At 41.4% G+C, this 25795-nt stretch overlaps 2 protein-coding genes across 15 annotated transcripts; both read left to right on the top strand.

Annotated features, from left to right (window-relative positions):
- The first annotated feature begins 1002 nt into the window (after positions 1 to 1002).
- LOC139413058 (CD99 molecule) lies at positions 1003 to 18602 on the top strand. Of its 14 annotated transcripts, XM_071160076.1 has the most exons (15): positions 1039 to 1320; positions 8075 to 8104; positions 8548 to 8607; positions 8960 to 8998; positions 9515 to 9559; positions 9777 to 9827; positions 10865 to 10903; positions 11696 to 11746; positions 11905 to 11988; positions 12763 to 12798; positions 12955 to 12987; positions 16060 to 16182; positions 16392 to 16445; positions 17037 to 17065; positions 17164 to 18602. In XM_071160076.1, the coding sequence occupies exons 1-14, from the start codon at positions 1260 to 1262 to the stop codon at positions 17039 to 17041; spliced, it is 711 nt and encodes a 236-aa protein (XP_071016177.1). In that variant the 5' UTR covers positions 1039 to 1259; the 3' UTR covers positions 17042 to 17065; positions 17164 to 18602. The 14 variants fall into 14 exon arrangements, with proteins under 14 accessions (XP_071016179.1, XP_071016188.1, XP_071016185.1 ...); XM_071160075.1 differs by lacking the exon at positions 17037 to 17065 and having other exon boundaries at positions 1038 to 1320; positions 9792 to 9827; XM_071160074.1 differs by lacking the exon at positions 17037 to 17065 and having other exon boundaries at positions 1038 to 1320.
- A 197-nt stretch (positions 18603 to 18799) lies between these two features.
- Positions 18800 to 25248, top strand: LOC139414162 (glycogenin-2-like). The gene is made up of 9 exons (XM_071162046.1): positions 18800 to 19259; positions 19522 to 19660; positions 19946 to 20120; positions 20733 to 20895; positions 21642 to 21768; positions 21917 to 22130; positions 22509 to 23036; positions 23583 to 23729; positions 24819 to 25248. Exons 1-9 carry the CDS (start codon positions 19253 to 19255, stop codon positions 24945 to 24947), a joined length of 1629 nt encoding a protein of 542 aa, XP_071018147.1. The 5' UTR covers positions 18800 to 19252; the 3' UTR covers positions 24948 to 25248.
- The last annotated feature ends 547 nt before the right edge of the window (positions 25249 to 25795 follow it).

Raw genomic sequence — 25795 nt, 5'->3', positions numbered from 1 at the left:
ATTAGTAAAATGGCAAAAATAAACAAAGCCACTAAGATCGCCTTGTTAAATGGAGACAAGAAAGAATGCATGTCAGCAGCGAAGCAAAAGAGGAGGAATAAGCGGGCTCTGTTGCTCCAGCTCTTATGAATGAAATGATGGACACGTTCTCTGCACTCTAAAGCACCCGAACTAGTCCTCCTTGGCATCTGCATTGATGCGTGCCAACTTGAAGAGTCAGACTGGCCGGCATCCGCTGGCCTGCACATTTGTCCTTAGAGACCTCAACATTCACTGAAGCAACACAAATATGATTATAAATCATTATAGATAGACTGCACTGGCCATGATTCCATAATCCTCAAATGTTGATAAACAGAGACGATTTCAAATCACAGTTCATCTTTTTTTATACTAAGGCAAACATTATTTCAAAATCGTGCTCTGTTATTCGATGTTGGATATTTCCCTAATATAGACTATGCATTACATCGATTAGGCCATAGTCTACTACACACTCTTTTACAAGACGAGAGGTTGTAGTATAGCTTCCAACTGCATTATTTCTCATTACCATTTTCACCATGGCCAGTTGCCCCATTTTCTTCGCTTTTACGCGCACCGCACGCACAAAATTGATAGGCACGTTACAAATTAAAGTGAAAACCATGACAACTCGCTAGATGGCACAATCGCCCAATTCAAATAGCCAAGGTGTTATGGGAGTACCACACATTTGGATCTGCTGAGTAGTGTTTGGGAAATGATTAAACGTACGTGTGTGCAGTTTTCTTTTATATTACACCATAAACATGCAATTGACGCAAAATATCGTTTGTGTAGCCTATTACGCATATGCTGATAAAATAACGATTTCCCTTGAATAGAGGCAGTTCAGATAGCGATAATTACATTCATTTTCAATCAATTGATGGGCGATAAGGCAACACGAGTAATGTAAATGTAGGCTTATGCCCCTCACTTTTCTCAGCTTGTGACCTGATGCGCGGAAAGGGTTACGCCTTTATTTTACGAAGTTACCACAGCACACCCACCCTGACTGCTCTTTCATTCTGTTGGAAAGTTGACTGCCAATCTGTAACTGGAGAACACTCGAGTGCTGGTAGACAACGAGGGGACAGCACCGCACATCGACACACCCTAAAGTTACCGATCTATTTTGACAAAGAACTCCGAGCAAAGAATTAGTTCAAATAACCATATCGATCCAGCATCGGATAATTCAGAGAAACTGTTGTTTTCTTTCCTATTCAGCAGACATGAAATCTTGCTTATGGATTGCCTTGCTTGTAACTCTTGTTATAGGGACGAAAACACAAGGTAAGGTTTTTTTCCCCACCCAAGATACACAACTAAGCCATTATTATGCCTATTATGAATAGCTATTATGATAATGATAATAATATTATGATAATGATGATCTTTACTATTATTGTTGCTATTTACTTTTTAAAAACATTTTTATTTTTATTGACGGTGACGTAGGCCTATTTAAAGTTATACGTTTTGCTTAGGCCTATCCTTTGGACAAGGTACACACAAGATTGGCCTACAAGTTGTAGTAATACGATTATAGATTTAGGCAAGAAAATAGACGGGGAAACTCCATGTCTTCGTCCCCCTCCCCCATGTTATGAGTTATGTCTATTTGTGTTAGGGCACGTGCCTGTTGCATGCATTTGTTTCCCAGCTCAGTCATCTGTGCAGTTTTTAGTTACACAGCTGAGAATGACATGCAGTAGTTACCTTAACAGCAAGGCAGTATAACACTGTTACAAAGTTGTTGGCGAATACAACACTTGTGTACTTCTTGTACAGTTTTATAATCACTGCTCTCAGAAGAGTTCTGACTCATCTTAGTGTGGTAGTATATGACTCAAGGGTGTGTCTAGTCTGCTCTTTAGAATCAGGGTAGTGTCTTTGGCTCATAGGGAAGCACATGTGCTAACTGGCACAACTGGGGACAACTTTGAAAAGCAAGTGTGAAAGGCAAAGAGAGAGTGTTTTGTTTTCTCTCACAGGTTTTAATTGCTGAAAGGTAAGGGGGTTTGCAGAACACAGCTCCCTGTACTGCATACTAACAACTCTCTCACTGAAGTGTTTCTTTCAAGACACTTTCAAGCCAAGGCCCCCTCTGCCATCCTTATTTTCTTTGTAGGCTCTCTGTACTTGTGTGTCAGTTGATAAAGAATACAAATCAAAAGTATCTCCAACAAATTTAGTTGGCAATACATTTGCTAGTTGATAGATACTAGTTGATAGATACTATCAGATAGCGTTGCCTCAACCCAATGTTTCAGATCTTCTTTCCCACAATGCAATTTTGAAAATAATAATAAATGTTAAAAGTGTAGTGTATTTGAGGTTTTAAAAGGCTTCTGAAGCTTGTAATTTCCACTTGAGATTTCAGACTTGATTTTCCTTTACGACAAATATATCAACCCCTACAAAAATGGCCATTAATTATAATCCACATAATAATTCACATTTCCTGTTGCTGCAGGATTATTTTCCTGCTGTAGAAAACTGGCTCAAATTAAGATCCTACATCTGTAGGCCTATAAGATATTGGACTTTGAAATACTTTTCAGCCTTATAGCTCCTCTGTGAGTTATACTCAGCACCCATTGAACATAACATTCTAAATATATATCCCATCCTGTGAATGGCTGTGTCTCTTGGCTTCATATGTGAGGCTGCTCCAGGATTGGCTAGAGTTGACCACAGGCATGCAGTCCAAAACCCCTACCCAGATGGGCACGCTGTCTTCATGATGACACATGTGATGCCTAGATTTAAAAGCCAGACTGAACTGATGAAAGACTGTTTTATATTACCCCATCATTGCCTCAAGTCCAGTACACAGTGAAAATAATTAGTACGAGTGGGTTATATTTAGTTAGTTGATCTTTCTTCTGAATGTACACTGTAAAACCATGAAACATGTGACACGATTATAACCTACATGTCAGTGTTAAAAACTTAAACATTAGGCATTTAGATTAGCCAATACGGGTTCTCATTTTAAACAAAGGCATTTAGAATGCAAGATTAAACACGATAGTCAGCTTTTTCCAGTCAGGAGAACGCATCGAGTTGAAGTAAGTTGGGTGAATTTTGTTCCATTCCTCTTGACAGAGCTGGTGTAACTGAGTCAGGTTTGTAGGCCTCCTTGCTCACACACGCTTTTTCAGTTCTGCCCACAAATTTTCTATGGGATTGAGGTCAGGGCTTTGTGATGGCCACTCCAATACCTTGACTTTGTTGTCCTTAAGCCATTTTGCCACAACTTTGGAAGTATGCTTGGGGTCATTGTCCATTTTAAAGACCCATTTGTGACCAAGCTTTAACTGCCTGACTGATGTCTTGAGATGTTGCTTCAATATATCCACATATTTTTCCTCCATCATGATGCCATCTGTTTTGTGAAGTGCACCAGTCCCTCCTGCAGCAAAGCACCCCCACAACATGATGCTGCCACCCCCACAACATGATGCTACCACCCCCATGCTTCACGGTTGGGATGGCGTTCTTCGGCTTGCAATCCCCCCCCCTTTTCCCTCCAAACATAACAAGGGTCATTATGGCCAAACAGTTCTATTTTTCTTTCATGAGACCAGAGGATATTTCTCCAAAAAGTACGATCTTTGTACCCATGTGCAGTTGCAAACCGTACTCTGGCTTTTTTATGGCGGTTTTGGAGCAGTGGTTTCTTCCTTGCTGAGCGGCCTTTCAGGTTATGTCGATATAGGACTAGTTTTACTGTGGATATAGATACTTTTGTACCTGTTTCCTCCAGCATCTTCACAAGGTCCTTTGCTGTTGTTCTGGGATTGATTTGCACTTTTCGCACCAAAGTACGTTCATCTCTAGGAGACAGAACGTGTCTCCTTCCTGAGCGGTATGATGGCTGCGTGGTCCCATGGTGTTTATACTTGCGGTCTATTGTTTGTACAGATGAATGTGGTACCCTCATGCGTTTGGAAATTGCTCTCAAGGATGAACCAGACTTGTGGAGGTCTACAATATTTTTTCTGAGGTCTTGGCTGATTTCTTTAGATTTTTCCATGATGTCAAGCAAAGAGGCACTGAGTTTGAAGGTAGGCCTTGAAATACATCCACAGGTACACCTCCAATTGACTCAAATGATGCCAATTAGCCTATCAGAAGCTTCTAAAGCCTTGACATAATTTTCTGGAATTTTCCAAGCTGTTTAAAGGCACAGTCATTTTAGTGTATGTAAACTTCTGACCCACTGGAATTGTGATACAGTGAATTATAAGTCAAATAATCTCTGTAAACAATTGTTGGAAAAATTACTTGCACAATGTAGATGTCCTAAACGACTTGCCAGAACTATAGTTTGTCAACAAGAAATTTGTGGAGTGGTTGAAAAAAAACAGTTTTAATGACTCCAACCTAACTTGTATGTAAACCTCCGACTTCAACTGTATATTTGTTAAGTATTCAGATTTTGAACACTGCTGTTTACTTTCCCATGCATTTCATCATTAGAAGTTGATGTGACTTTCCATGCCTTATTCAGTTCATTGTTAGTAATGTCTGTCACCTTACTGGACAGGACATTTGATTCAAGAAATCTTTTCAATTGCATGGTGTTGTTGTTACTTGACTGTGTTGAGTTAATTTCTGTTAACTCTCTCAGAGTGAAAAAGACATGGGGGGGAGCCATTATCATATTTCCCAGCATGCTTTGTTGCAGTTTGATGTTTTTAGAATAGTTTGTTTTAAAATCTATACACATTGATTGATTAATTGATGTTATACTATTCAAAGATAAATAACATAATTAAAAAAATAACTCATCCAATCTGTTTGGGGTTGGATTTATTGCACCCATTACTGAGATGGTTGTTTTAGTTTAGATGGTTTAGGTCAGTGGTTCCCAACATTTTGCAGTTACTGTACCACTGACAGTATTTGCTCTGATTTACCCACTCATGAGTATTTTACCAGTATGGTCCCATGAGTCTTCTCAAGTCCCGTTGGATAGTCCAAGTATCCCCAGGGGTCCTCCTAGTACCCCTGGTTGGGAACCACTGGTTTAGGTTCTCTTGTTTATTAAGTCCTTCACCAAGGCAGTCATTTGGAATGTGCAGGTTGTGGGTGATACAATTTTCAAATTCTTGGATATCCTCCTGCTGGCTGGATTCTGATAGGAATTACTAATCACAGCACAAACCAGCGTACTGTGACTTGCAGATCTTATGATCTTATAAGCCAAGATTTTCAGACTACAATGTAGAAGTTAACTAAGCTATAACTAACAGCCTTGTGAAACGTACAATGAGTGTACAAAACATTAGGAGCACCTTCCTACTATTGCGTTGCCCTCAGAACAGCCTAAATGTGTTGGGGCATGGACTCTACAAGGTCTCGAAAGCATTATACAGGGATGCTGGCCCATGTTGACTCCAATGCTTCCCACAGTTGTGTCAAGTTGGCTGGATTGTCCTGGACCATTCTTGATACACACAGGAAACTGTTAAGCGTCAAAAACCTAACAGCGTTGCAGTTCACCTACTACCATACCCTGTTCAAAGGCACTTTAATATTTTATCTTGCCCATTCAACCTCTGAATGGCACACCATCCATGTCTCAATTGTTTCAAGGCTTAAAAACACTTCTTTAACCGGTCTCCTCCCCTTCATCAACACTGACTGAAGTGGATTTAACAAGCGACATCAGTAAGGGATCATAGCTTTCACCTGGTCGGTCTATGTCATGGAAAGAACACGTGTTCCTAATGTTTATACACTCAATGTATAGTATGTGATCATAAAGGGTTGAACTTGAATTCAAATACATTAACTTAGGCAGTCACTAGGTGAACGTTTCAGAAAATGAATTTCTTGCAATAACCATGTCTTTGTCACTAACAAACACTGTCATGGGTTGGCATTTCTCACGTCCACTCGAGAGGTATGCTTGGAAATATGCAAATACGGCTTTACACCCTACAGTGTTAAAACAACACCCCCAGTGTTTAGGGTTTAAAACCTAAACGCCTTGTGCTGAATAAACGTGTTCATGTGGTTAACAAGTGTTACAATGAATAAACATGTCCTGGTGTTTACAATCTAAACACTGTGATGTGTTTTCATCGAAATCCTAAATGCCTTGACTCGTGTTAAAAGGTGTCTCGGAAAAGTGTTAGTTTTGTTATGTGTTCAGATCCTAAACACTTGGTTTTACAGTGTCAGCTATCTGACTTTTCTGCTCAGTTTCACTTGAGACCTTATTCTTATACAGTCAAAGGTTCAGACGCAGTAAGCAAATGTATTCAAACTGGGAGGCCTCTCTTTTACGTGGGTTGGCTAATTAGGTAATTAGTTAATTAGTTAGTGTGCTAGTTCAGTCTTAGCCTGGTTAATTCCTAAAGGTTTAACTACAGCCAAGGCAGAGTAGAGAAAGTGTTCAAGGAGACAGCTCTCCGGTTTCAGAAACCTATGAGTCATTCAAACCTTCAAAACCGCAACTGACAGCGACTCCCTGTTCACCCACGACTGCGTGGCCACGCACGCCTCCAACTCAATCATCAAGTTTGCGGACGACACAACAGTGGTAGGCTTGATTACCAACAACGATGAGACGGCCTACAGGGAGGAGGTGAGGGCCCTCGGAGTGTGGTGTCAGGAAAACAACCTCACACTCAACGTCAACAAAACTAAGGAGATGATTGTGGACTTCAGGAAACAGCAGAGGGAACACCCCCCTATCCACATCGATGGAACAGTAGTGGAGAGGGTAGCAAGTTTTAAGTTCCTCGGCATACACATCACAGACAAACTGAATTGGTCCACTCACACAGACAGCATCGTGAAGAAGGCGCAGCAGCGCCTCTTCAACCTCAGGAGGCTGAAGAAATTCGGCTTGTCACCAAAAGCACTCACAAACTTCTACAGATGCACAATCGAGAGCATCCTGGCGGGCTGTATCACCGCCTGGTATGGCAACTGCACCGCCCTCAACCGTAAGGCTCTCCAGAGGGTAGTGAGGTCTGCACAACGCATCACCGGGGGCAAACTACCTGCCCTCCAGGACACCTACACCACCCGATGTCACAGGAAGGCCATAAAGATCATCAAGGACATCAACCACCCGAGCCACTGCCTGTTCACCCCGCTATCATCCAGAAGGCGAGGTCAGTACAGGTGCATCAAAGCTGGGACCGAGAGACTGAAAAACAGCTTCTATCTCAAGGCCATCAGACTGTTAAACAGCCACCACTAACACTGAGTGGCTGCTGCCAACACACTGACACTGACTCAACTCCAGCCACTTTAATAATGGGAATTGATGGGAAATGATGTAAATATATCACTAGCCACTTTAAACAATGCTACCTTATATAAATGTTACTTACCCTACATTATTCATCTCATACGCATACGTATATACTGTACTCTATATCATCGACGGTATCCTTATGTAATACATGTATCACTAGCCACTTTATACTATACTATGCCACTTTGTTTACATACTCATCTCATTTGTACATACTGTACCCGATACCATCTACTGTATCTTGCCTATGCTGCTCTGTACCATCACTCATTCATATATCCTTATGTACATATTCTTTATCCCCTTACACTGTGTACAAGACAGTAGTTTGGAATTGTTAGTTAGATTACTTGTTATTACTGCATTGTCGGAACTAGAAGCACAAGCATTTCGCTACACTCGCATTAACATCTGCTAACCATGTGTATGTGACAAATAAAATTTGATTTGATTTTTGATTTGGCAACAGGCTGTATGCCTGGCAAGGCCTAGTTCCCTCATAACAAAACCACACCAGGCAACCAACACAGGATGTACTACCTGCTGTTAAGTACCACAAACACTGTCACAATATCAAAGTCATGCACATAGCAACTGGTGGTTCCATTGAACCTTTTTCTAGCACACAGTTAAAAAAGCTAGTTTGGTTAGTTGAGTAGAAAGTGGTGCTATCTAAGATGCGTAGACAGCCAGTGTTGTGGGTGTGTTGGCGTTGTCTTGGACATTGTGGCTGACCAATATTATGTCATCTTTGTCCCACAGACTTGGATCTTTCTGATGCCTTTGATTTCGGTGAGTTTCTTGATCTTTGTTGCTGTTGTTGATAGGTAAGCCTACTGTCGATGTAGTTCGTAATGATGAAACAGGCGTAATGGCTGTTCCTCACCGTGTTCAGGTGGTACATCTTCTCTGCCTATCTGTATCACTGCTCACAGCGCTGTCAGGCTCTGATCCAGTTGAATGCATATTGCGTAATGCAAATGGCTTAATTAGTTATTACTGAACAGGAGTTCATGTCCAAATATAATGTAGGCCTTCTGAAAATATTTTATATATGATTAGAAATGACCATTTGAATTCGTAATACTCATAACACATGATGATCCTGTTGTTATAATACAGATGTATTTTTTTTATTTTTTATATATATATATATGTGACATCTCCAGCCTTATAGATTCAAATGTGATGAATGATTTTCTGAAAGGCAAAAAAATAACTCTCTCCTTGTTTAGATGACCCTATAACTACTATTCCAAAACAGCCAAAGGAACCTGCAAAGGATCCCAGTCCAGGTAGGGAAACCTGTCACATGATATTACACTGACTGTGGGATGAAACCAACTCTGGAAGTCAACATGAAGCCACTAGCAAGGGAACATAGACCACTCATTAGTCACAACTCACATGACTCAACACGAACCACATCAATAACCACTTTAAAGAAACAGAATATGAGCCCGGCATGTGACTGCAGGGTGGCCCAGCCCCCGAAGGGGACTCTTATCAACTCTATGCAAGGATTTCCCTTTGTGTTGTCTTCCTCTGTGATCTGTCACACTTCTTCAAATAACCCTCTGCCTGACCAGATTCTTCTGTGTCAGGCTCTAAGCATAAATAAACGTCATTATATTTCTTCATCTCCAGGAGGAGGATTTGATCTATTCGATGCTCTTGGTCCAGAAGGTAAAAGGGGACACAATAATAGGTGTAGCTGGCTCCCTCTTTATCTAAGCTGGTGTTGGTTTTCCTCTTGGAGCTTTTCTATATATCAGACTTGCATTTGGTTGCCCTTCTCATTCAACAGGTAGCTGTGTTTAAGTCTCTCGTCAGCTCGTTGGTGCTGGGATAATAAGATTGGATCATTCCTTGGCTCGGATTAATTTTTTCACTGATTTGCTTTAAGGGTTTCATCCAGTTTGCGATTTGGGTGATAGATTTATAACTGCATCCAATTGTATAGTTAGACTGTTGTGGTATTCAGTTATATTCAACCAGTAATAACTGGCTAAATTAAATGCCCATCCCTTTCAGCAAATCGCAACCTGGATCACCTTATTCTATTATGCTATATTTCTAATCAAAGTTTTCCTTTCCTGGCATTAAAATGGTAAGACTCAAAGGTTAAAATCCTGGGAATTATGGTTTAAAGTTGAGGCTTTTTTAATCCATCCTTTCTTGATTCACCTTTCCTCCCCTTAGAGCCTGAGAAACCAGCTGGGATCCCTCCTAAAGAAGGTGGAACTGGTAAGGCATCTATGGCCGACAAAATGTCAAATGAATGGATAGCTCACATGTATTTCAACTAAGATTTTATTTCTGTTCTCAGATGATTTAGATCTTCTGGATACGCCAATGTGTTTATTTACATCAATGTGTTCTAATAACTAAATATGTTGTCCAATCATTTGCCCAACGTGGAATACAATGCTCTTATAGTTGATATACTTGATGCCCTTTCCAGATCCCAAACCTGTAGATCCCAAACCTGTAGATCCCAAAAAACCAGCTGAGGGTAAGTAAATTAACTCAACCAGCCGAAGTAACACTAATCACTTGTAATTACAGTATCCATCCTATTTGATCAGGATTCTAGCTATCAGATTAAAGAACACAGGAAGACATTCTGATCAGTGCATAAAATGAACATCCGCCACCCGCCAGATGCGGGTAGATTTAGGTATTGACGGGTAAGAATGTCTATTTCACCAGCCACGGTGTTCAACTTGCAGGTCTCTACAGTGCGAGCGTTACATTTGTGAATAAAATAGTCAAAAGTGCGAGTTGAAATTCATTTCAGAAAAGTGCGGCAGTAGCTGTTTTCAAAGTATTTCTGCTGTTTTGTTTCATAGCTCCTAATTGCACAATGAAATATGAATCCTATATCCCACCTCGCGCAGCAACACTGCTTGGTAGGAGAGCTGTGCGCTCTGTGTGAAGTGCTGATAGATTCATTTTTGGAGGTGCCGCGCACAGGCATAAAAGTTGGTCTAATTTACTCAAAAGTCTGCAAAGTGAGACGGTGTCCTTGTGTTTCTTGGCTATTTACATTGTTTAGTTCAGAAGCTCAGTTGTTTTTAAACGTTAGTTTGAGGCTGCTGCTTCAAACGGTAGCCCTAGTCGGATCGCAAATCTCACACACACAAAACACATGACACAACTCTGGTGTCGCATTTACCAAGGTAACCTCCCGCCCTTAAAGGGGCAGCTGAAAAATATATCTCATCTGATATTTTGGTTAAAAGACTCAGGTCACAAAAATGTGGTGAAATTGAGCAATATACCACATTACTTCTTTCTAATACATTTCTTGTTTTGGAAACATTACAAAGCGTGGTCATCCGTTTTTTTTTTATGTTAAATGCTTTGGCTGGTAAAAATTCTGAGTGGCAGGTACCTGCCACAGTTGCTGCAGACCAAATAGTCACTTTTAAGCCCTGGTTCTGATACCTAAAGCAAATCGAATATTGACCTCAAGATGGGAGATGTCATCCATTGCAAATGATACAATCATAGAATCCATATGTTTTCTGTTATATTTTCTCTTCATAGATGGGATGGGTTTTGACCTGTCTGATGCCTTGGGTCCAGGTAAAGCCAGAGTTATTGTTAGGTGCTCAGTCTTGGGAAGAATTCTTTCTATTTTGTGCAGGTCTATATTGAGGATTCCCTCTTTGTCCCTCCCTCCCTGTTTACTTAACCCAATCGATCAATCAATCAAACAAACAATCAATAAATCATTCAAATCAAGCAATCAACCGGGTGCGGCAGGTAGCCTAGTGGTTAGAGCGTTGGACTAGTAACCGAAAGGTTGCAAGATTGAATCCCTGAGCTGACAAGGTAAAAATCTGTTGTTGTGCCCCTAAACAAGGCAGTTAACCCACTGTTCCTAGGTCGTCATTGAAAAAAATAATTGGTTCTTTAAGACTTGCCTAGTTAAATAAAGGTCAAATAAAAAAACGGGCTTGTGATGAATCATACCTACTCACTGCTACCTATGATTAAGCTTTACCTCAGCAGCCTTTACATACCCAGCGAGCACCTTTTGTCTTGAGACGTCTTGAGACATGGTGATGGCTGGGTATGTAAAGGAGGTTCCCTTTGCTTTGCGTCCAGTGACTCTCACCTCTCTTAATAAGAAGCTGGGCCTCTTGAGCTTTCAAAACCTGCTAAACCAGACGGTCACTTTCCCTTAAGAGCTTAAGTGATTGAAGGTGCTGATGTTTTCACATCTAATGTCGGGAGAAATGGTATGAGGGACTAGTGGCATGCTTCCCAGTGTGAAAACATGTTATAATGTTATTATAACGTGTTATAATGAAATATAAATAATGGTCCTCTTCCCACTCCTCTCCCTTGTGCTCTAATGTCTATCATCCATAGATCCCGTACCGGGTAAACCAGCTGTTGTTCCACCGAAAGATGGAGGCACCGGTACTAAGCATTGGATATATCCCTTCATTTCCTCTGTTTGATGATCATATACTATGTGTGTGCTACTGTGTATTGTTAATATGGACTCTCAGGACTCTCTGGAAAGCGGTGGTAATTGTTACCGACTCACCCGTTGCTATATTGTTTTCATCTGGAAGGTGGCGGGTCCTTCGGAGACAATGACCTGTTTGATTTGAGCGATAACGATAACTACAAGCCTGATCCCGGCAAGGGAGGTGGAGGTAGGACATTTAAGGCCTTTGTTCTTGAATACGTTTAGATGCAGTGTCACAGGCGAGACAACGGGTGCTGTTCATACAAATTAGTTAATGGGTTTGACTTCCAACAGTAGGCCTGCAATCTTACCATCGAGGGAGAGTCATTTCTACTCAGACTAGCCTACGTCAGAATACACACAATAGAGTATGTCGGGGAGGCTGGGGACCCGACAGAAATTGTCCATTGTTGCCATATTGAAGTTAATTGCAGTGCTACATTCACTGTGGACTAAAACAGAACTGTTCTGTCTTAAAACTGTATACGCATTTCCTCTTTCCTTTTCCTGTTAGTCACTTAGAATGGAAGTAATTACTTGTTCTTTACAAAAGAGAGAAGAAAAGCAAAAATAGGGAATAGAAAAACCCCTCATGGTTACCGATGTAATTCGTGCCATATGCCTGTTAGTCTGGTGCTATCCTGCATGATACTGTGGAGAGTCCAGAGGAGCTGGAAACAAACTGAAATAACCTGTCATTAAACTCCATGTAAGGGGAAGGTTTCAACCCTCACAGTTAAAGACAACATGTTTAAAAGGAATCTGGAAATATTTGACCAACTCTATGAAGTCTTTATACGATAAATCTCCGAAGTCTTCATGAACATTTGCACGTACATGTAAATAGAACACACAGGCCTCTAGCTACTTCTATGTACAGTATGTCTAGAAGTATATACTACAGAGCGAGTAGAAGTGTCTCACTTTGCTCTGTTTTTTTTATTAAAAAAAAAATATATAGCACGTGCAGCTGACCCAGCGCCCTCAGATCCCAATGGTACGTCACTTATAGCACTTACTGTTTGCCTGAAGTTTGTCTGAAGTTCTTGCGTGCTGCTAGTAAAACTGATCCAAAACAGTAATACTGCAAAATCAAAGTACACAAACGTATGGACTTATTGCTTACTTTCTCACTTTATTTTTCCCTTTTCAGGAGGAGGTGGTGCTCCTGCAGACCAACCTCAAGGTAAAACAATCAATCCATTTACTTCTACAATAAGTCTTGTTAATTATCAAGCGTCTCAGAGGAGGAATTATATGGGGTGCCGTTTTGTCAAGTTGAGCGGCTATTCCGCACCAGATTTAGGTGGAATCTTTAGTCTGTATTCTTCCACTGTACCCACACCAAGTCTTCTCATTTAACTCTCACCACTCATCTTCACCATGATGTCAAAGGCCTGCAGTGTGAAGAATCTCAGTGACAGTGAATTCTTCCCACACCGTTTGAGGGACTAAGCTCCGTGCTTTTATAGTCATATCCGTTTCCTGTCTTTGAGGAAGTTGGCTGATTGCCCTGGTTTTAGTCTGTGCTCCTCACGGTTGGATTATTTTGCTTTATACTTCCTGTTTCAATCCAAACACAGCACAGACTCTGAAAATGAATCATACAACTCATGAAAGGGCTGCCCTGAGAGGAGGAGGTCTATCAAACTAAATATGTTGAAACATGCTTTGAGGATTCCCTGATCAAATAGTGCAAGTGGAGGCTTAAGGATGGCCATTTTTTTGTAGCGAGAAATATAGTTTAACTTCGGGGTAAATAAGTACAGTAAGCTTTATGGGAACATTGGAAACTATTGGTTTGGAATACAAAGGGGAATTACCTCTGATTGGCTTGAATGGGTGCACTCTATTGGCCGTAGCATAAAACCCAGGTACGATTCTGGGTCGTTGCAGATCTAGATCTACTGTGGGGCCAATTCCTGAAGATGCTAGATGCTAACATGCCAGAGGGCGTCCATGTTTGGATTTCCAACATAAAGCAGGCAGTGGTGCCTCTGTTAGAGAAGGCCATGGAGCTTTTGAATGTGGGCCAATGAAGGAGCCCCCAGTGACTTTTAGGAATCAGGGAGACATCTATCCACCTATGTTCTGATTGGTGCTCAGATCTGAGGGAGTGTTCTGATTAGTTGTTTACATGGTGTTAAAAGGTTTGAGGTGCTTTAAAACACGTCTCAGGGCTGATCTTACAAAGCAATGATTTGTACGCTCTTCAAGAAAAATAATGGTTCCAAAGGGTTTATTCAGCTGTCCCTATAGGATAACCCTTTTGGGTTCCATGTGGAACTCTCTTTGGTTCTACCTGGAACCAAACAGGATTCTCCTATAGGACAGCCGAATAACTCTTTTAGGTTCTGGAGAGATCCTGTTTTTCTGAGTGTAGGCTTCAGTTTTCACTGGGTTAAAGCTAGGGTTAGTACAAGGTTCAGAGGTTTTATCCCTTAAGGAGTGGGCGTGCTCTCATCCCCTCTGACACCCCACCCTTCTCTTTACTTCCTGAAGTCAGTTTCTGAATTATTCCTGTGTGTTGAGCTTATGGGATTCTGTTTGGTAAAATGTTACAGCTATAAGCCTAAAGATAGTGGTTACTGATATTATCACGGTTGTTTTTATTGTCCCCCCACCCGTTTTTGGGCTGCATATTTGGCCACTTACCAGTGGAAACCACATTTCCCACTGTTAGTATGGTGTTTGAGGCATTCTTATGCAATGCATGTAGTTGTTTCGTATGTGTGTTCCTTCTTGTGTGGTAGTCTTTCCAAATGACATGGCAATTAATGCAAAAATAATGAAGGTATATAAAGGCTAGAGAAGCCCTCTATGTTTACAATTTTTTTTGACAATTATTGGTCATAGTCCAGATGTAAAACAGATGTCCGACACTCATGGGAGGTCTTTGTATGAATTTCTTCCCTGTGTCGCATCTTGTCATAGCATGCCCGTCGTTACTGTACCCTAAGCCTGTTACCTACGAAGGCTTTTGTAGCCTAGCCTTAACAGCCCCTCACAGAGGCCTAGTCAGCACACATTCCTAGCATAGCCAAACTTCACAGCCCTCGGTTCTAGAACAACCGGACATGCAGTTCTCTCATATTCCAATATTGACTACGTTAATGACTTATTCGGAAACACTGAAGGATACATGTGCCAAGCCAGTAGGGGTTATACACGTAAAATGATTTATGTATCATGGTGAATGTTCCTGTAAGGTTGGAAGTTGTCTTTCATTGGGGTACGTTTCTTTGGCCACTTGCATTCAAATACAAAATCTTGTTTCCATTACAACGTGTCTTACCATGTTAGAAGCATGCGGCTCCTTCTTTTTCTTACGATGTGTGTGTTACAACAGTGAGGTTAGCGATCCAACACATTGCCATTGTCGTCTTTTTGTCTGTTGTTGTATTCCTTCAGATGTTAATAAAGCCTGCTGAACGGTGTTCTGATTTATGGTGTTCTGCAGAGGATCTATAACACATAGCGTGGTTTCTGTTGATGGAATCCATGCAACCGGCTCTTGAAGAATGTAGCTTGCATGTGTGACTGTGAGCGAAGGTTATTGGACTGAACTGTACGATTGTAGCCACAGGCGGTAGGTTGCATTCTTCAGCAGTAAGTCACCGTTTGTTGGGGATTCATCCTGTTTTTACCCTGGGCACCGCCCTGTTTCCATGCATGATACACTGTTACTCACAGTGGTTCTCTATGGGAAAATCCAGTTTCTACTTGTAAGGTTTATTCATCAAAATCCAAGTGTTTGTTCACTGTAATCCCGTTGTGCATTTCTTTCTTTGTTACTTTCTGTATCCTTGGACTTGGGTTCGTGTTATGTCCTTCACTGTATCACTGGGTTGTGGCTTTCTCTGAGGTTTCATGGTTTCATGTCTTTTGTCGAGATAGTTTTAAGATGTTTTTAAAGAGAAACTCCGGAAAATGTGTGTTTCAGTCCCCATAGTAGTCTGTTGCACTATTTTCCACCCAGTAACACGTTGCCAGCACATTACAACCAGAGGCCATCATAAAAGGGCTCTCGACCACCACCTTGTGGAATTATGGTATAGTTCCAAAATGTTTTCCGTTGGTGTGCAACTAGACTAGAGCTGTATGTTTCTGGGGAAAAAAGGCATGTTATGCAACATGAATAATAGCCCTCACTCACAAACGCTTTCTTTAACATATTTTTCAAAGAATTACTCAGAGAGAAAATATCTAGCGTAACCTTATCAACTAAACATTAACAATTGATCTTTTTGTTGTGTAGGTGAAGAAGCTGGATCTGGTCAGATCGCTGCCATAGTGAGTGGAATAGGAGTGGCCCTCCTTGGTGCTGCCTCCAGCTACTTTGCCTACCAAAAGAAGAAACTGTGTTTCAAGGTTCAGGGAGGTGAGTGAATGGGACTGGGATACGTACAGTACAGTATGTGTAGTAGTGGATACAAGGTTGCCCTGGCTGTAGACGCCTGTATGGCACCTAATAGAAGTCTACAGACATGTCTCAGGGCAAGATACAAGGGTCTAGAGGTCCCACTATAAAGTTGTCTGTGGCACATAACATTTTCTTGAATGCAAATGCTTATGTATTTCTCCATTCAGGTGAAGACCCAGAAAGTGGAAAGAACGCACATGGAGCTCAGTCTGATCCCCAAGGTAAGCACTAGTTATTACACAATCTCATTAGTCTCTCTCTCTCTCTCTACTACTCCAATATACTACCTACTACTCCAATATACTACCTACCACTCCAATATACTACCTACTACTCCAATATACTACTTACTACTCCAATATAATACCCACTACTCCAATATACTACCTACTACTCCAATATACTACTTACTACTCCAATATACTACTTACTACTCCAATATTCTACCTACTACTCCAATATACTACCTACTACTCCAATATACTACCTACTACTCCAATATTCTACCTACTACTCCAATATACTACCTACTACTCCAATATACTACCTACTACTCCAATATTCTACCTACTACTCCAATATACTACCTACTACTCCAATATACTACCTACTACTCCAATATTCTACCTACTACTCCAACATACTACCTACTACTCTAATATACTACCAACACTATCTACTACCTTACTATATACTGCCTACCTACTATCTCATTCTACTATTCCTGTTCTGTTTTCCTGCCTTTTCTCTGGGTGAGTCCTGCTACTCCTCTGTTTCTTTACTTCTCTCTGTCCTCCTTTTCTTTCCTGCAGATTAGGGCAAGGGAACCCTCTGGAAAAAGGTCTGCTGAGTAGGGTTTTAAGTTATTTTAAATTCCAATGCATTGTTTTTTTTATATTGTTAACATAACCATTATTTCTGTGCTTCCTCTGATTCCAGTGATGAGCAACTTGCTCAGGTCATCCTAACTTCGATCAGGTCATCATAGAGGAACCTCACCTATAGCAAAGAAATGTGTCAACTGTCTGCTGGGGGCATCAGTGGGCAAAAAAATACAATAAAAAAAATATAGATATTTTTTTCTCATTTGTCTTTCATTTGGAATTTAACTTTTGGAGAATGTTAGTTGTATGTTGTTGTTTTTTTGTTGTTGCCTTATCGAGCTGTGTAAAGACACTTAGATAGATTTACAACTTGAATACTTGTTTTTTTTTTGCAGTGAATATGTATTGACCATTTTCATTGTATATTGTTCAGTACCAAACAATTGTCTTTCAACATGCTTGGTGTGCTTTTTCATCACTGGCCATTTACATTTGAATTTCATACTTTAGTAGGCCTGGCTAGGATCTATGACTGCATTGTACATTTGACTGTGTTTACAACTAAACAAGTGCTTACGTTGCACATGGCTTTGTGTTGTATTTGTTTGACTTTACCTGCCTCCACACATATTAACTTCTTTCATCAAATGTCAGCGCTCGTTTTAAAATATAACCCAGGCGAGTCTGTAGTTACACCCATTAAAACAAACCATGCACACAGAGGATACTTTTATAACATGGCACACTCATGTAATTATTCATTGGATTCTAATGCAATAGAAGGAATTAGAACTTTTTTTTTATAGATGAAGGTATAATTAGAGAGAGAAAAAAAGTGCCTTAAGAGAAATGGGATTATTTGGGTGGATATAAAAAGAATGTGTAGGCTACTATTTGGAATGAGGAATGGTTTCAAGCTGAACCTTTAGCTGCATCACGTCTTCTGTAAGTTCGTTGTTCGGGGCGCAAGCCACTCGCTAGTGTTTATGTGAGGAAAGCTACCATAAACGCACATGGTAAATCGACATAGATGTTGTTTTTTTTTTAAAAATGCATTGTGCATGTTTATTTGCAAAACAACATTTATACTGAGAAGTGGTTATTGTATGTTTTTAAGTTATACTTGTTTAAGATTTGTATGTGTGATTGCTTGATTTCTGATGCAATTACAGATAAGAATAGAAATTGATACCTGGGTTTGATACCAAACTAGTAAATCAGCATATTCTACCATGTCACTTGTGCTGTAAATACTAATGAAGAATGTGTATAAAAGCCCCTCTGCTTTTTTGCTGTGTGATATATTCCCTTCTTTTTTTTTGTTCTCCTTTAACTTTCAGTACATGTCATTAAAACCTTTTGAGTAACTGCAACTGAAGAAGTGTTACTGCTTGTTCTTTACCAATGCAGGAAATCATTTGTTGGCTGAGTTGATCGTAGTTAGTTGTGTTGTGTGTTTTGAAGGAGTTTGATTCCGTCTCTGAAAGACAATGGAGTGCCGTTGGTAATGCACCTTATTGTTATCAATAAAGTTAACTTTTTTTTAATTTACAATTGATTGGTATTTTTTATTTCATGTATGTTTTCCATCAAGTTTTAAACATCGGCGTTGTTGTCCATAGTAGAATTCATTTGTATATCATGAAGATTGACTAACGGTTCTTGAATGCATCTGCACGTAGTACTATGCCCTTAGTTCCAGGGGTTGGACTACTGCAGACTCTATAGAGTAGGTCCTGCTTAAACTCTGCAACTTTTCATTTTAGTTGAATGACCAGTGACACATGACCGAGAACTCAAACAGAGAGACTGATTTTGCTCTTGGTCTAAAAAACGGCAGATTTATTTGTGTATCTACCAGCTTGAGGTTACACCCCCTGGCTTTAGATATAACCTCTCATAGTACATTTACAACTAATACTACTAAACTTTGAAATAGCTGTAATTTTAAAAAAAAACTTTGTATTGATCATTCTGTATCTATTGTTTGCGGGACAGTTACTACTGCTGGACTCGCTGGACTGTCGGACTGCAGTATCAACATATTGGAGTTTCATTTTAGGGGAAACCAGTGCATTTTCTGCCAAGTCCTCTCTGCCAGTGGTGCGGGACCTGATCGATCACTTTGACACTTCTAATACCATCTATCACTTTTACCTCTGCCTCAAGTTGTTGTTCGTTTAGAGGAGTCGCTGTCACACACCATGCCAGGTAAGTTCTCATCATTATATCATAACCAGTTTAATATAACCTGCCAAGTGTCAAGTTGATTGACGTCACTCTCTTGCAATCTCTAGCAAGAGGAAAAGAGGAAGCGCTTGAATCGCGAGGAAAAACTTGAGAAATGTACTACTTTTAACTCTTAAAAGAACATAACGCTGATGGCCCAGTAAAACTGCTCAAATCCCCTGCTGGGTGTTGGTCATCTATTTCTATGAATAACACCACCCACTCTTCCTTCCTGTGCCACCAGCGAACCAGGCCTTTGTCACCCTGGCCACCACAGACAGCTACTGCATGGGGGCTCTGGTGGTAGGACAGTGTTTACGACGACACAGGACCACACGCCAGACTGTTGTGATGGTCTCCACTAATGTCTCTAGCCAGGCACGGTGAGAGAAGTCCATGCATCTCATACAGAAATGTAATATCACCGAGTCATGGAGAGTGATGCATGACCTATTCGAATGTGAATGAAAGTTATACTCTGTGACAGAGGTCCCGGAAGAATCAGACAAATGAAGTGTTTTGTCTCTCATCAGTTAAGGGGGCATTAGATTCACTGGATGGAGTCGTTTGCGGTCCTGGGTTCGCTGCGGACCTAGTGTATTTCTTGTGTATTGAAGTCATGTAAAATCAGACTTAGTTGTGGTAAATCCTGTGTTCTCTCCCCATAGGGCTGCCCTGGGCCATGTGTTTGACCAGGTCCTGGTAGTGGATGTGCTGGACAGTGGAGACCAAGCACATCTATCCTGGCTGGGACGACCAGAACTGGGGGTCACTTTCACCAAGCTCCACTGTTGGACCCTCACCCAATACAGCAAATGTGTGTTCCTGGATGCAGACACACTCGTGAGTGTACTGAAATCTCCAGAGACACCACTTGTCTCTCATATAAACACCCACTCAATAATCAATTTGTTTTAAAACCAAGGAAGCAAACCTTACCATGTCAAAGCTTGGTATTTACCAGCAAATCAATTTTAATGTTTGAGTTGTGCAATTATGTATCTGTAACTATCATGGACCCAAACATAGTCATTGAAAGGTAAATCAGTACCTAACATGAATGTGACAATCGCCATGGGACAAACCGTCATATTTTTGCTCTGTAAAGACAAGTACAGAGCGCTTTTTACGTGCTGCAGAGATGGGCGTGTTTGGTTTGAGTGTCAAGATCAAGCAAATGGAGCCCCGACTGGTCAGAGGGTTATGTAGGAAGTTCAACTGAAATTGATACAGAATGAGCACATCCAGTGTCATACAATAAATCTGAGCTCTCATTATAGAAAACATCCACAGGTATGTGCAGTACCTACAAACGGCATCATGACCCTTGATCTGGATCTTGACTTTATTCAAATCAGTGTTCATGTCGCAGAAAATGTCCAATAAATGAACTCTGTACAAATGGCATTAGAAAAACGAACTTCCTCTGTTTCCTGTTGACTCCCTGGCCTGTAGGTGCTGTGTAACGTGGACGAGCTGTTTGAGCGTGAGGAGCTGTCTGCGGCCCCTGACCCTGGCTGGCCGGACTGTTTTAACTCAGGGGTGTTTGTGTTCCGGCCCTCTCTGATCACCCACGGCAGGCTGTTGGAGCATGCACGACAACACGGCAGCTTCGACGGTCAGTCAGAACCCTAACTCTTGCTTCAAGTCCACAGCCCAGTTCAACCCTAACCCCAGCCTCAACCCTGACCCTAGCTTCAAGTCCACATCCCAGTTCATCCCTAACCCTAGCCTCAACCCTGACCCTAGCTTCAAGTCCACATCCCAGTTCAACCCTAACCCCAGCCTCAACCCTGACCCTAGCTTCAAGTCCACATCCCAGTTCATCCCTAACCCTAGCCTCAACCCTGACCCTAGCTTCAAGTCCACAGCCCAGTTCAACCCTAACCCTAGCCTCAAACCTGACCCTAGCTTCAACCCTGACCCTAGCTTCAAGTCCACAGCCCAGTTCAACCCTAACCCTAGCCTCAACCCTAACCCTAGCCTCAAACCTGACCCTAGCTTCAAGTCCACAGCCCAGTTCAACCCTAACCCTAGCCTCAACCCTAACCCCAGCCTCAAATCTGACCCTAGCCTCAACCCTGACCCTAGCCTCAACCCTGACCCTAGCCTCAACCCTGACCCTAGCCCTTTAACTGTCTCTTCTTGAAAGACATTTGGAAAACACACCTTGATGTTCATTTAGGAAATTACAGAGCTCTACCACGCGGTTGAGAATACCAGCAATGCCATATTAGAATTGTTCATTTGCATAACAACTTTACCTATCTCAACAATATTACAGAAATGACTTTACTTTTTCATTGGCTCTTCCTTATGATCTGAGCTGACAGTAACTCTACGGTATGCCCTCTCTGTTTTCAGGTGGGGACCAGGGCCTCTTGAACACATTTTTCAGTGACTGGGCTGTTAGAGATATCAGTAAACACCTGCCTTTTGTGTACAACCTCAGTGCCATCGCAGTCTACACCTATTTGCCTGCTTATCAAGAGTGAGTCATATTTAACTTCAAGTGGATCATTTCAGTAAATATTACATTTCCGTGATTGAAAAGCATATTTTGACCACAAGCCTGACCCCAACCCTGCTACGTCTTTTTGATGTTGACCATATTGTACTGTTATCCTGGTCCCACACAGATATGGTCACAATGCTAAGATTGTCCACTTCCTGGGTTCGGTCAAGCCATGGAATCTACGTTCTAACTCACAGACCAATCAGCACACCAACAGCCACCTGGAAGAGTTTGTTTACCAGTGGTGGATGGAGTACACCTACTTACATCACCTTATAAAGACAATGTCCCATCAAGAACCTGCTGTGCCAAGCCAACATGCTGGGCCAAAGCAACATGTAAGACGTTGTAGAATTGACTCTCGTATTTTTCTCATACTGTATATGAACTTTTTAACATAACCACATGCAAAACAAAGTGAAAATGTCATTGCATTGCTGTTTTATGTACTGTATACTGCACCACAGCAGAGCGTATACAACATTTGAACATTTAGGTAAACGTTTGCATTTGACAGACTGCGTAGTTGAACTACAAGGTACATCCTATAGAGAACATGTGTGTTTTCTCCTATGTCTGTTGTTCTTACGCAAAAGTACCACAGAGAGAGATCAGAGTCCAGTACTCTTGCCCCCTACTCTTCTTCTCTCTACACACCTATACCAATATACCTTAGGTGGTTCTCAACAGTACACACCATCACACTTCTTTCACAGAGCCAGGGAAGAGAAGAAGAGAAGCCAAAGGGGAGAGAAGAAGAGAAGCCAAAGGGGAGAGAAGAAGAGAAGCCAAAGGGGAGAGAAGAAGAGAAGCCAAAGGGGAGAGAAGAAGAGAAGCCAAAGGGGAGAGAAGAAGAGAAGCCAAAGGGGAGAGAAGAAGAGAAGCCAAAGGGGAGAGAAGAAGAGAAGCCAAAGGGGAGAGAAGAGAAGCCAAAGGCGAGAGAAGAAGAGAAGCCAAAGGCGAGAGAAGAAGAGAAGCCAAAGGGGAGAGAAGAAGAGAAGCCAAAGGGGAGAGAAGAAGAGAAGCCAAAGGCGAGAGGAGAGAAGCCAAAGGCGAGAGAAGAAGAGAAGCCAAAGGCGAGAGAAAAAGATGAGCCAAAGGCAAGAGAAGAAGATAAGCCAAAGGGGAGAGAAGCAACAGTGTCGTTGATAGAGGACCTCACAGAATCATTACTCCGAAAAGTCAATCTGCTCACAGAGGAGAGGAAGAAGAGGCTTGATTCACCCACGCAGCCAGGAGAAATGGTTAGTCTTTAACAAAAGATGATATTGAGCTTTTGCCTCTGCATTATGATTATTAATTAGGTATGACTTAAGTGTCTGAGGGATTTTGGAAGTAGTAAGTATTAGTTGTTCATTCTGATAGCTCTTTAACCCGGTTACGAATTCTGATCAGCTTGAGGGATTTTGCTCAACGAGCAAGAATTTCGAGAATTTAAGGTTATCGCAGTGGTTGTGATTCTAGAGGCTGTGCACACCCTGCCAGTGTCAATGCGTCATAGGAAGGAACAGTGTGAGAAAATGAATGAAATTATTTCTCAACACCTATTGAAATCTGACTCACGGACCTATATGATTGAAGCCATTGCTGTCAATACTTGCAACCTGGTGTAAACAATTCAGTGGGTACTAATTTACCACACTAATGGTAAATATATATAATTTATATATAACAAATATTAAAGTGGATGCTTGTCAAATACTTACAATTTTAGTTGGGTGTCTCTAGCTGTCTGTTGTTGTGGAGCGACCTATAACTAACTCCATGTGTGATTGGTCCCTGTCCTACAGCGTACCCAACGTCAGGGTGTATCCACGGGGAAGGAGGGAGGAGCTGGAGACAGAACAGCCAACCAGGACCCACCTGGACCCAGTGAGGAAGGGTCAGAGGTCACTGAAACGGCCTTCAACCCCATGGAGGATCCTGCCACTGAACCTGTACGCCACCTGTCTACACTAATATACACGGAGTGTACAAAACATTAGGAACACCTGCTCTTGACGTAGATTGACCAGGTCAAACCACGTGACAGCTATGATCCCTTATTGATGTCACTTGCTAAATCCACTTCAAATCAGTGATGAAGGGGAGGAGACAGGTTAAAGACAATTGAGACATGGGTGCCACTCAGAGGGTGAATGGGCAAGACAAAAGATTTAAGTGCCTTTGAACAGGGGAGTAGGTGTCAGGCGCACCGGTTTGAGTGTGTCAAGAACTGTAACGCTTCTGGATTTTTCACGCTCAACAGTTTCCCATGTGTATAAAGAACAGTCCACTACCCAGAGGACATCCAGCCAACCTGACACAACTGTGGGAAGCATTGGAGTCCGTTTTTTTTAACCTTTATTTAACTAGGCAAGTCAGTTAAGAACAGATTCTTATGACAGCCTTTCAATGACGGCCTAGGAACAGTGGGTTAACTGCCTGTTCAGGGGCAGAACGACAGATTTGTACCTTGTCAGCTCAGGGGTTTGAACTTGCAACCTTCCAGTTACTAGTCCAACGCTCTAACCACTAGGCTACCCTCCTTGCAACTCTATATTAGGAAGGTGTTCCGAAAGTTTTGTACACTAAGTGTATATTTAAAGCCTACTATTAGGAACTGATTTAAGAAATGATCGATATGTCATTCCATGTTTAAATGATCAACATTACAGAAACTGTTGGCAAAATACAAATTCCTACTGTAGTAACACCCTCTGCTGGTGCACAACAGTATTAACATATTTGACCTTAACAACAAAATATCACACCTCGTATTGCTTCAGGGCCTCCCTGGAACCATTCCTTAGTGATTTATTTGAATGTTCCTCATGTCTCCATCTTTCATTTTTCATTACTCTTCTGACTGATGGTGAATGGAGTGGCTGCCTAATCAATTGTTTTTTATCATCTTGGTTATTACGAATATAATTTATCATCTTGGTTCCTAATCTATTATATAATCTTGGTCATTTTGAATCTCTTTTATCATCTTGGTTATTTCCAATGTATTTTCTTTGAACATCTCGGTCATTTCCTTGTAGACTGCTGCCAAGACAGAGGAGGATGATCTGGAGCAGCGGAGGCTGTGGGAGGAGGGCCAGGTGGACTACCTGGGCAAAGACGCCTTCGACAACATCCAGAAAAAACTGGACCGATTCTTATATTTGTAGCTTGTTTCGTGTGGCAAGATACTGTAGCAATAGTGCTGTATACTCATGTTCATGTTGAAGTGTGTTATGTCTCTAGCGTAGACCACCACTCTAATAGGGGTTTATGTGTCCCTTTGCTGTAAAAAAAAATATATATAAACTTGATTCCAATTTCATTTAAAAAAATGTGCTCAGAATTCATGTTGAGATGCATTCCTTATTTTGATGTTATGCTGGATATATCTGGAAGATTTTAAATTGTCTCTATGTTGCCACTAGAGGGCGCTGTGGCTTTTTAAATAAAGCACTTTTCCTGGTCAAAGATAAAGTCACACTCAACTCCAACAGCCCTAAAGGGGTCATGATAGTCTTGCGTAGACTACGGCAACTAGGGAAAGAAGAAGTAATATTGGCCTCAGGGATCCTATTCATACATGTTGTTGGAGCAAATTTAATCTATAGGCGTGTACACCACTATTGTCCTAGGAGAGAATGGTAGCCCTCACTGTGAGGGTCTGGGAAGGGCTGTGTAGACCTACCAAGGCTAAGGAGATATAAGGTCAGCACAGAACTGTTAACGCTATCCTGAAAGACTAAACACAACCTCAAACTGAAAAGAATAATAACATGTTCCAAAACGTATATAGGCTACTTACAGTAAGTAACAAGCCCACCTTCCCGCTCACTATCTCTAGTCCAGTCTGTTCCAGTCCTTCATCTCCAAATGGGAAGAACAGCAGCAGCCTTATGTAACTTAAGGCTGCACTTAAATGGACTAATCAGCCACACCTTTAAATCAGGCAAGTGGAGTCATCTGGCTGTATTCTCTACCAGTTATTCAATAGCATTTGACATCACAATAACCCTCC

The sequence above is a fragment of the Oncorhynchus clarkii genome, chromosome 7, assembly GCF_045791955.1.
Source record: "Oncorhynchus clarkii lewisi isolate Uvic-CL-2024 chromosome 7, UVic_Ocla_1.0, whole genome shotgun sequence".
Classification (NCBI taxonomy): Eukaryota; Metazoa; Chordata; class Actinopteri; order Salmoniformes; family Salmonidae; genus Oncorhynchus; species Oncorhynchus clarkii.
Note: the sequence above shows the minus strand (reverse complement) of the source record. Positions and strands in the feature narration are given on the sequence as shown.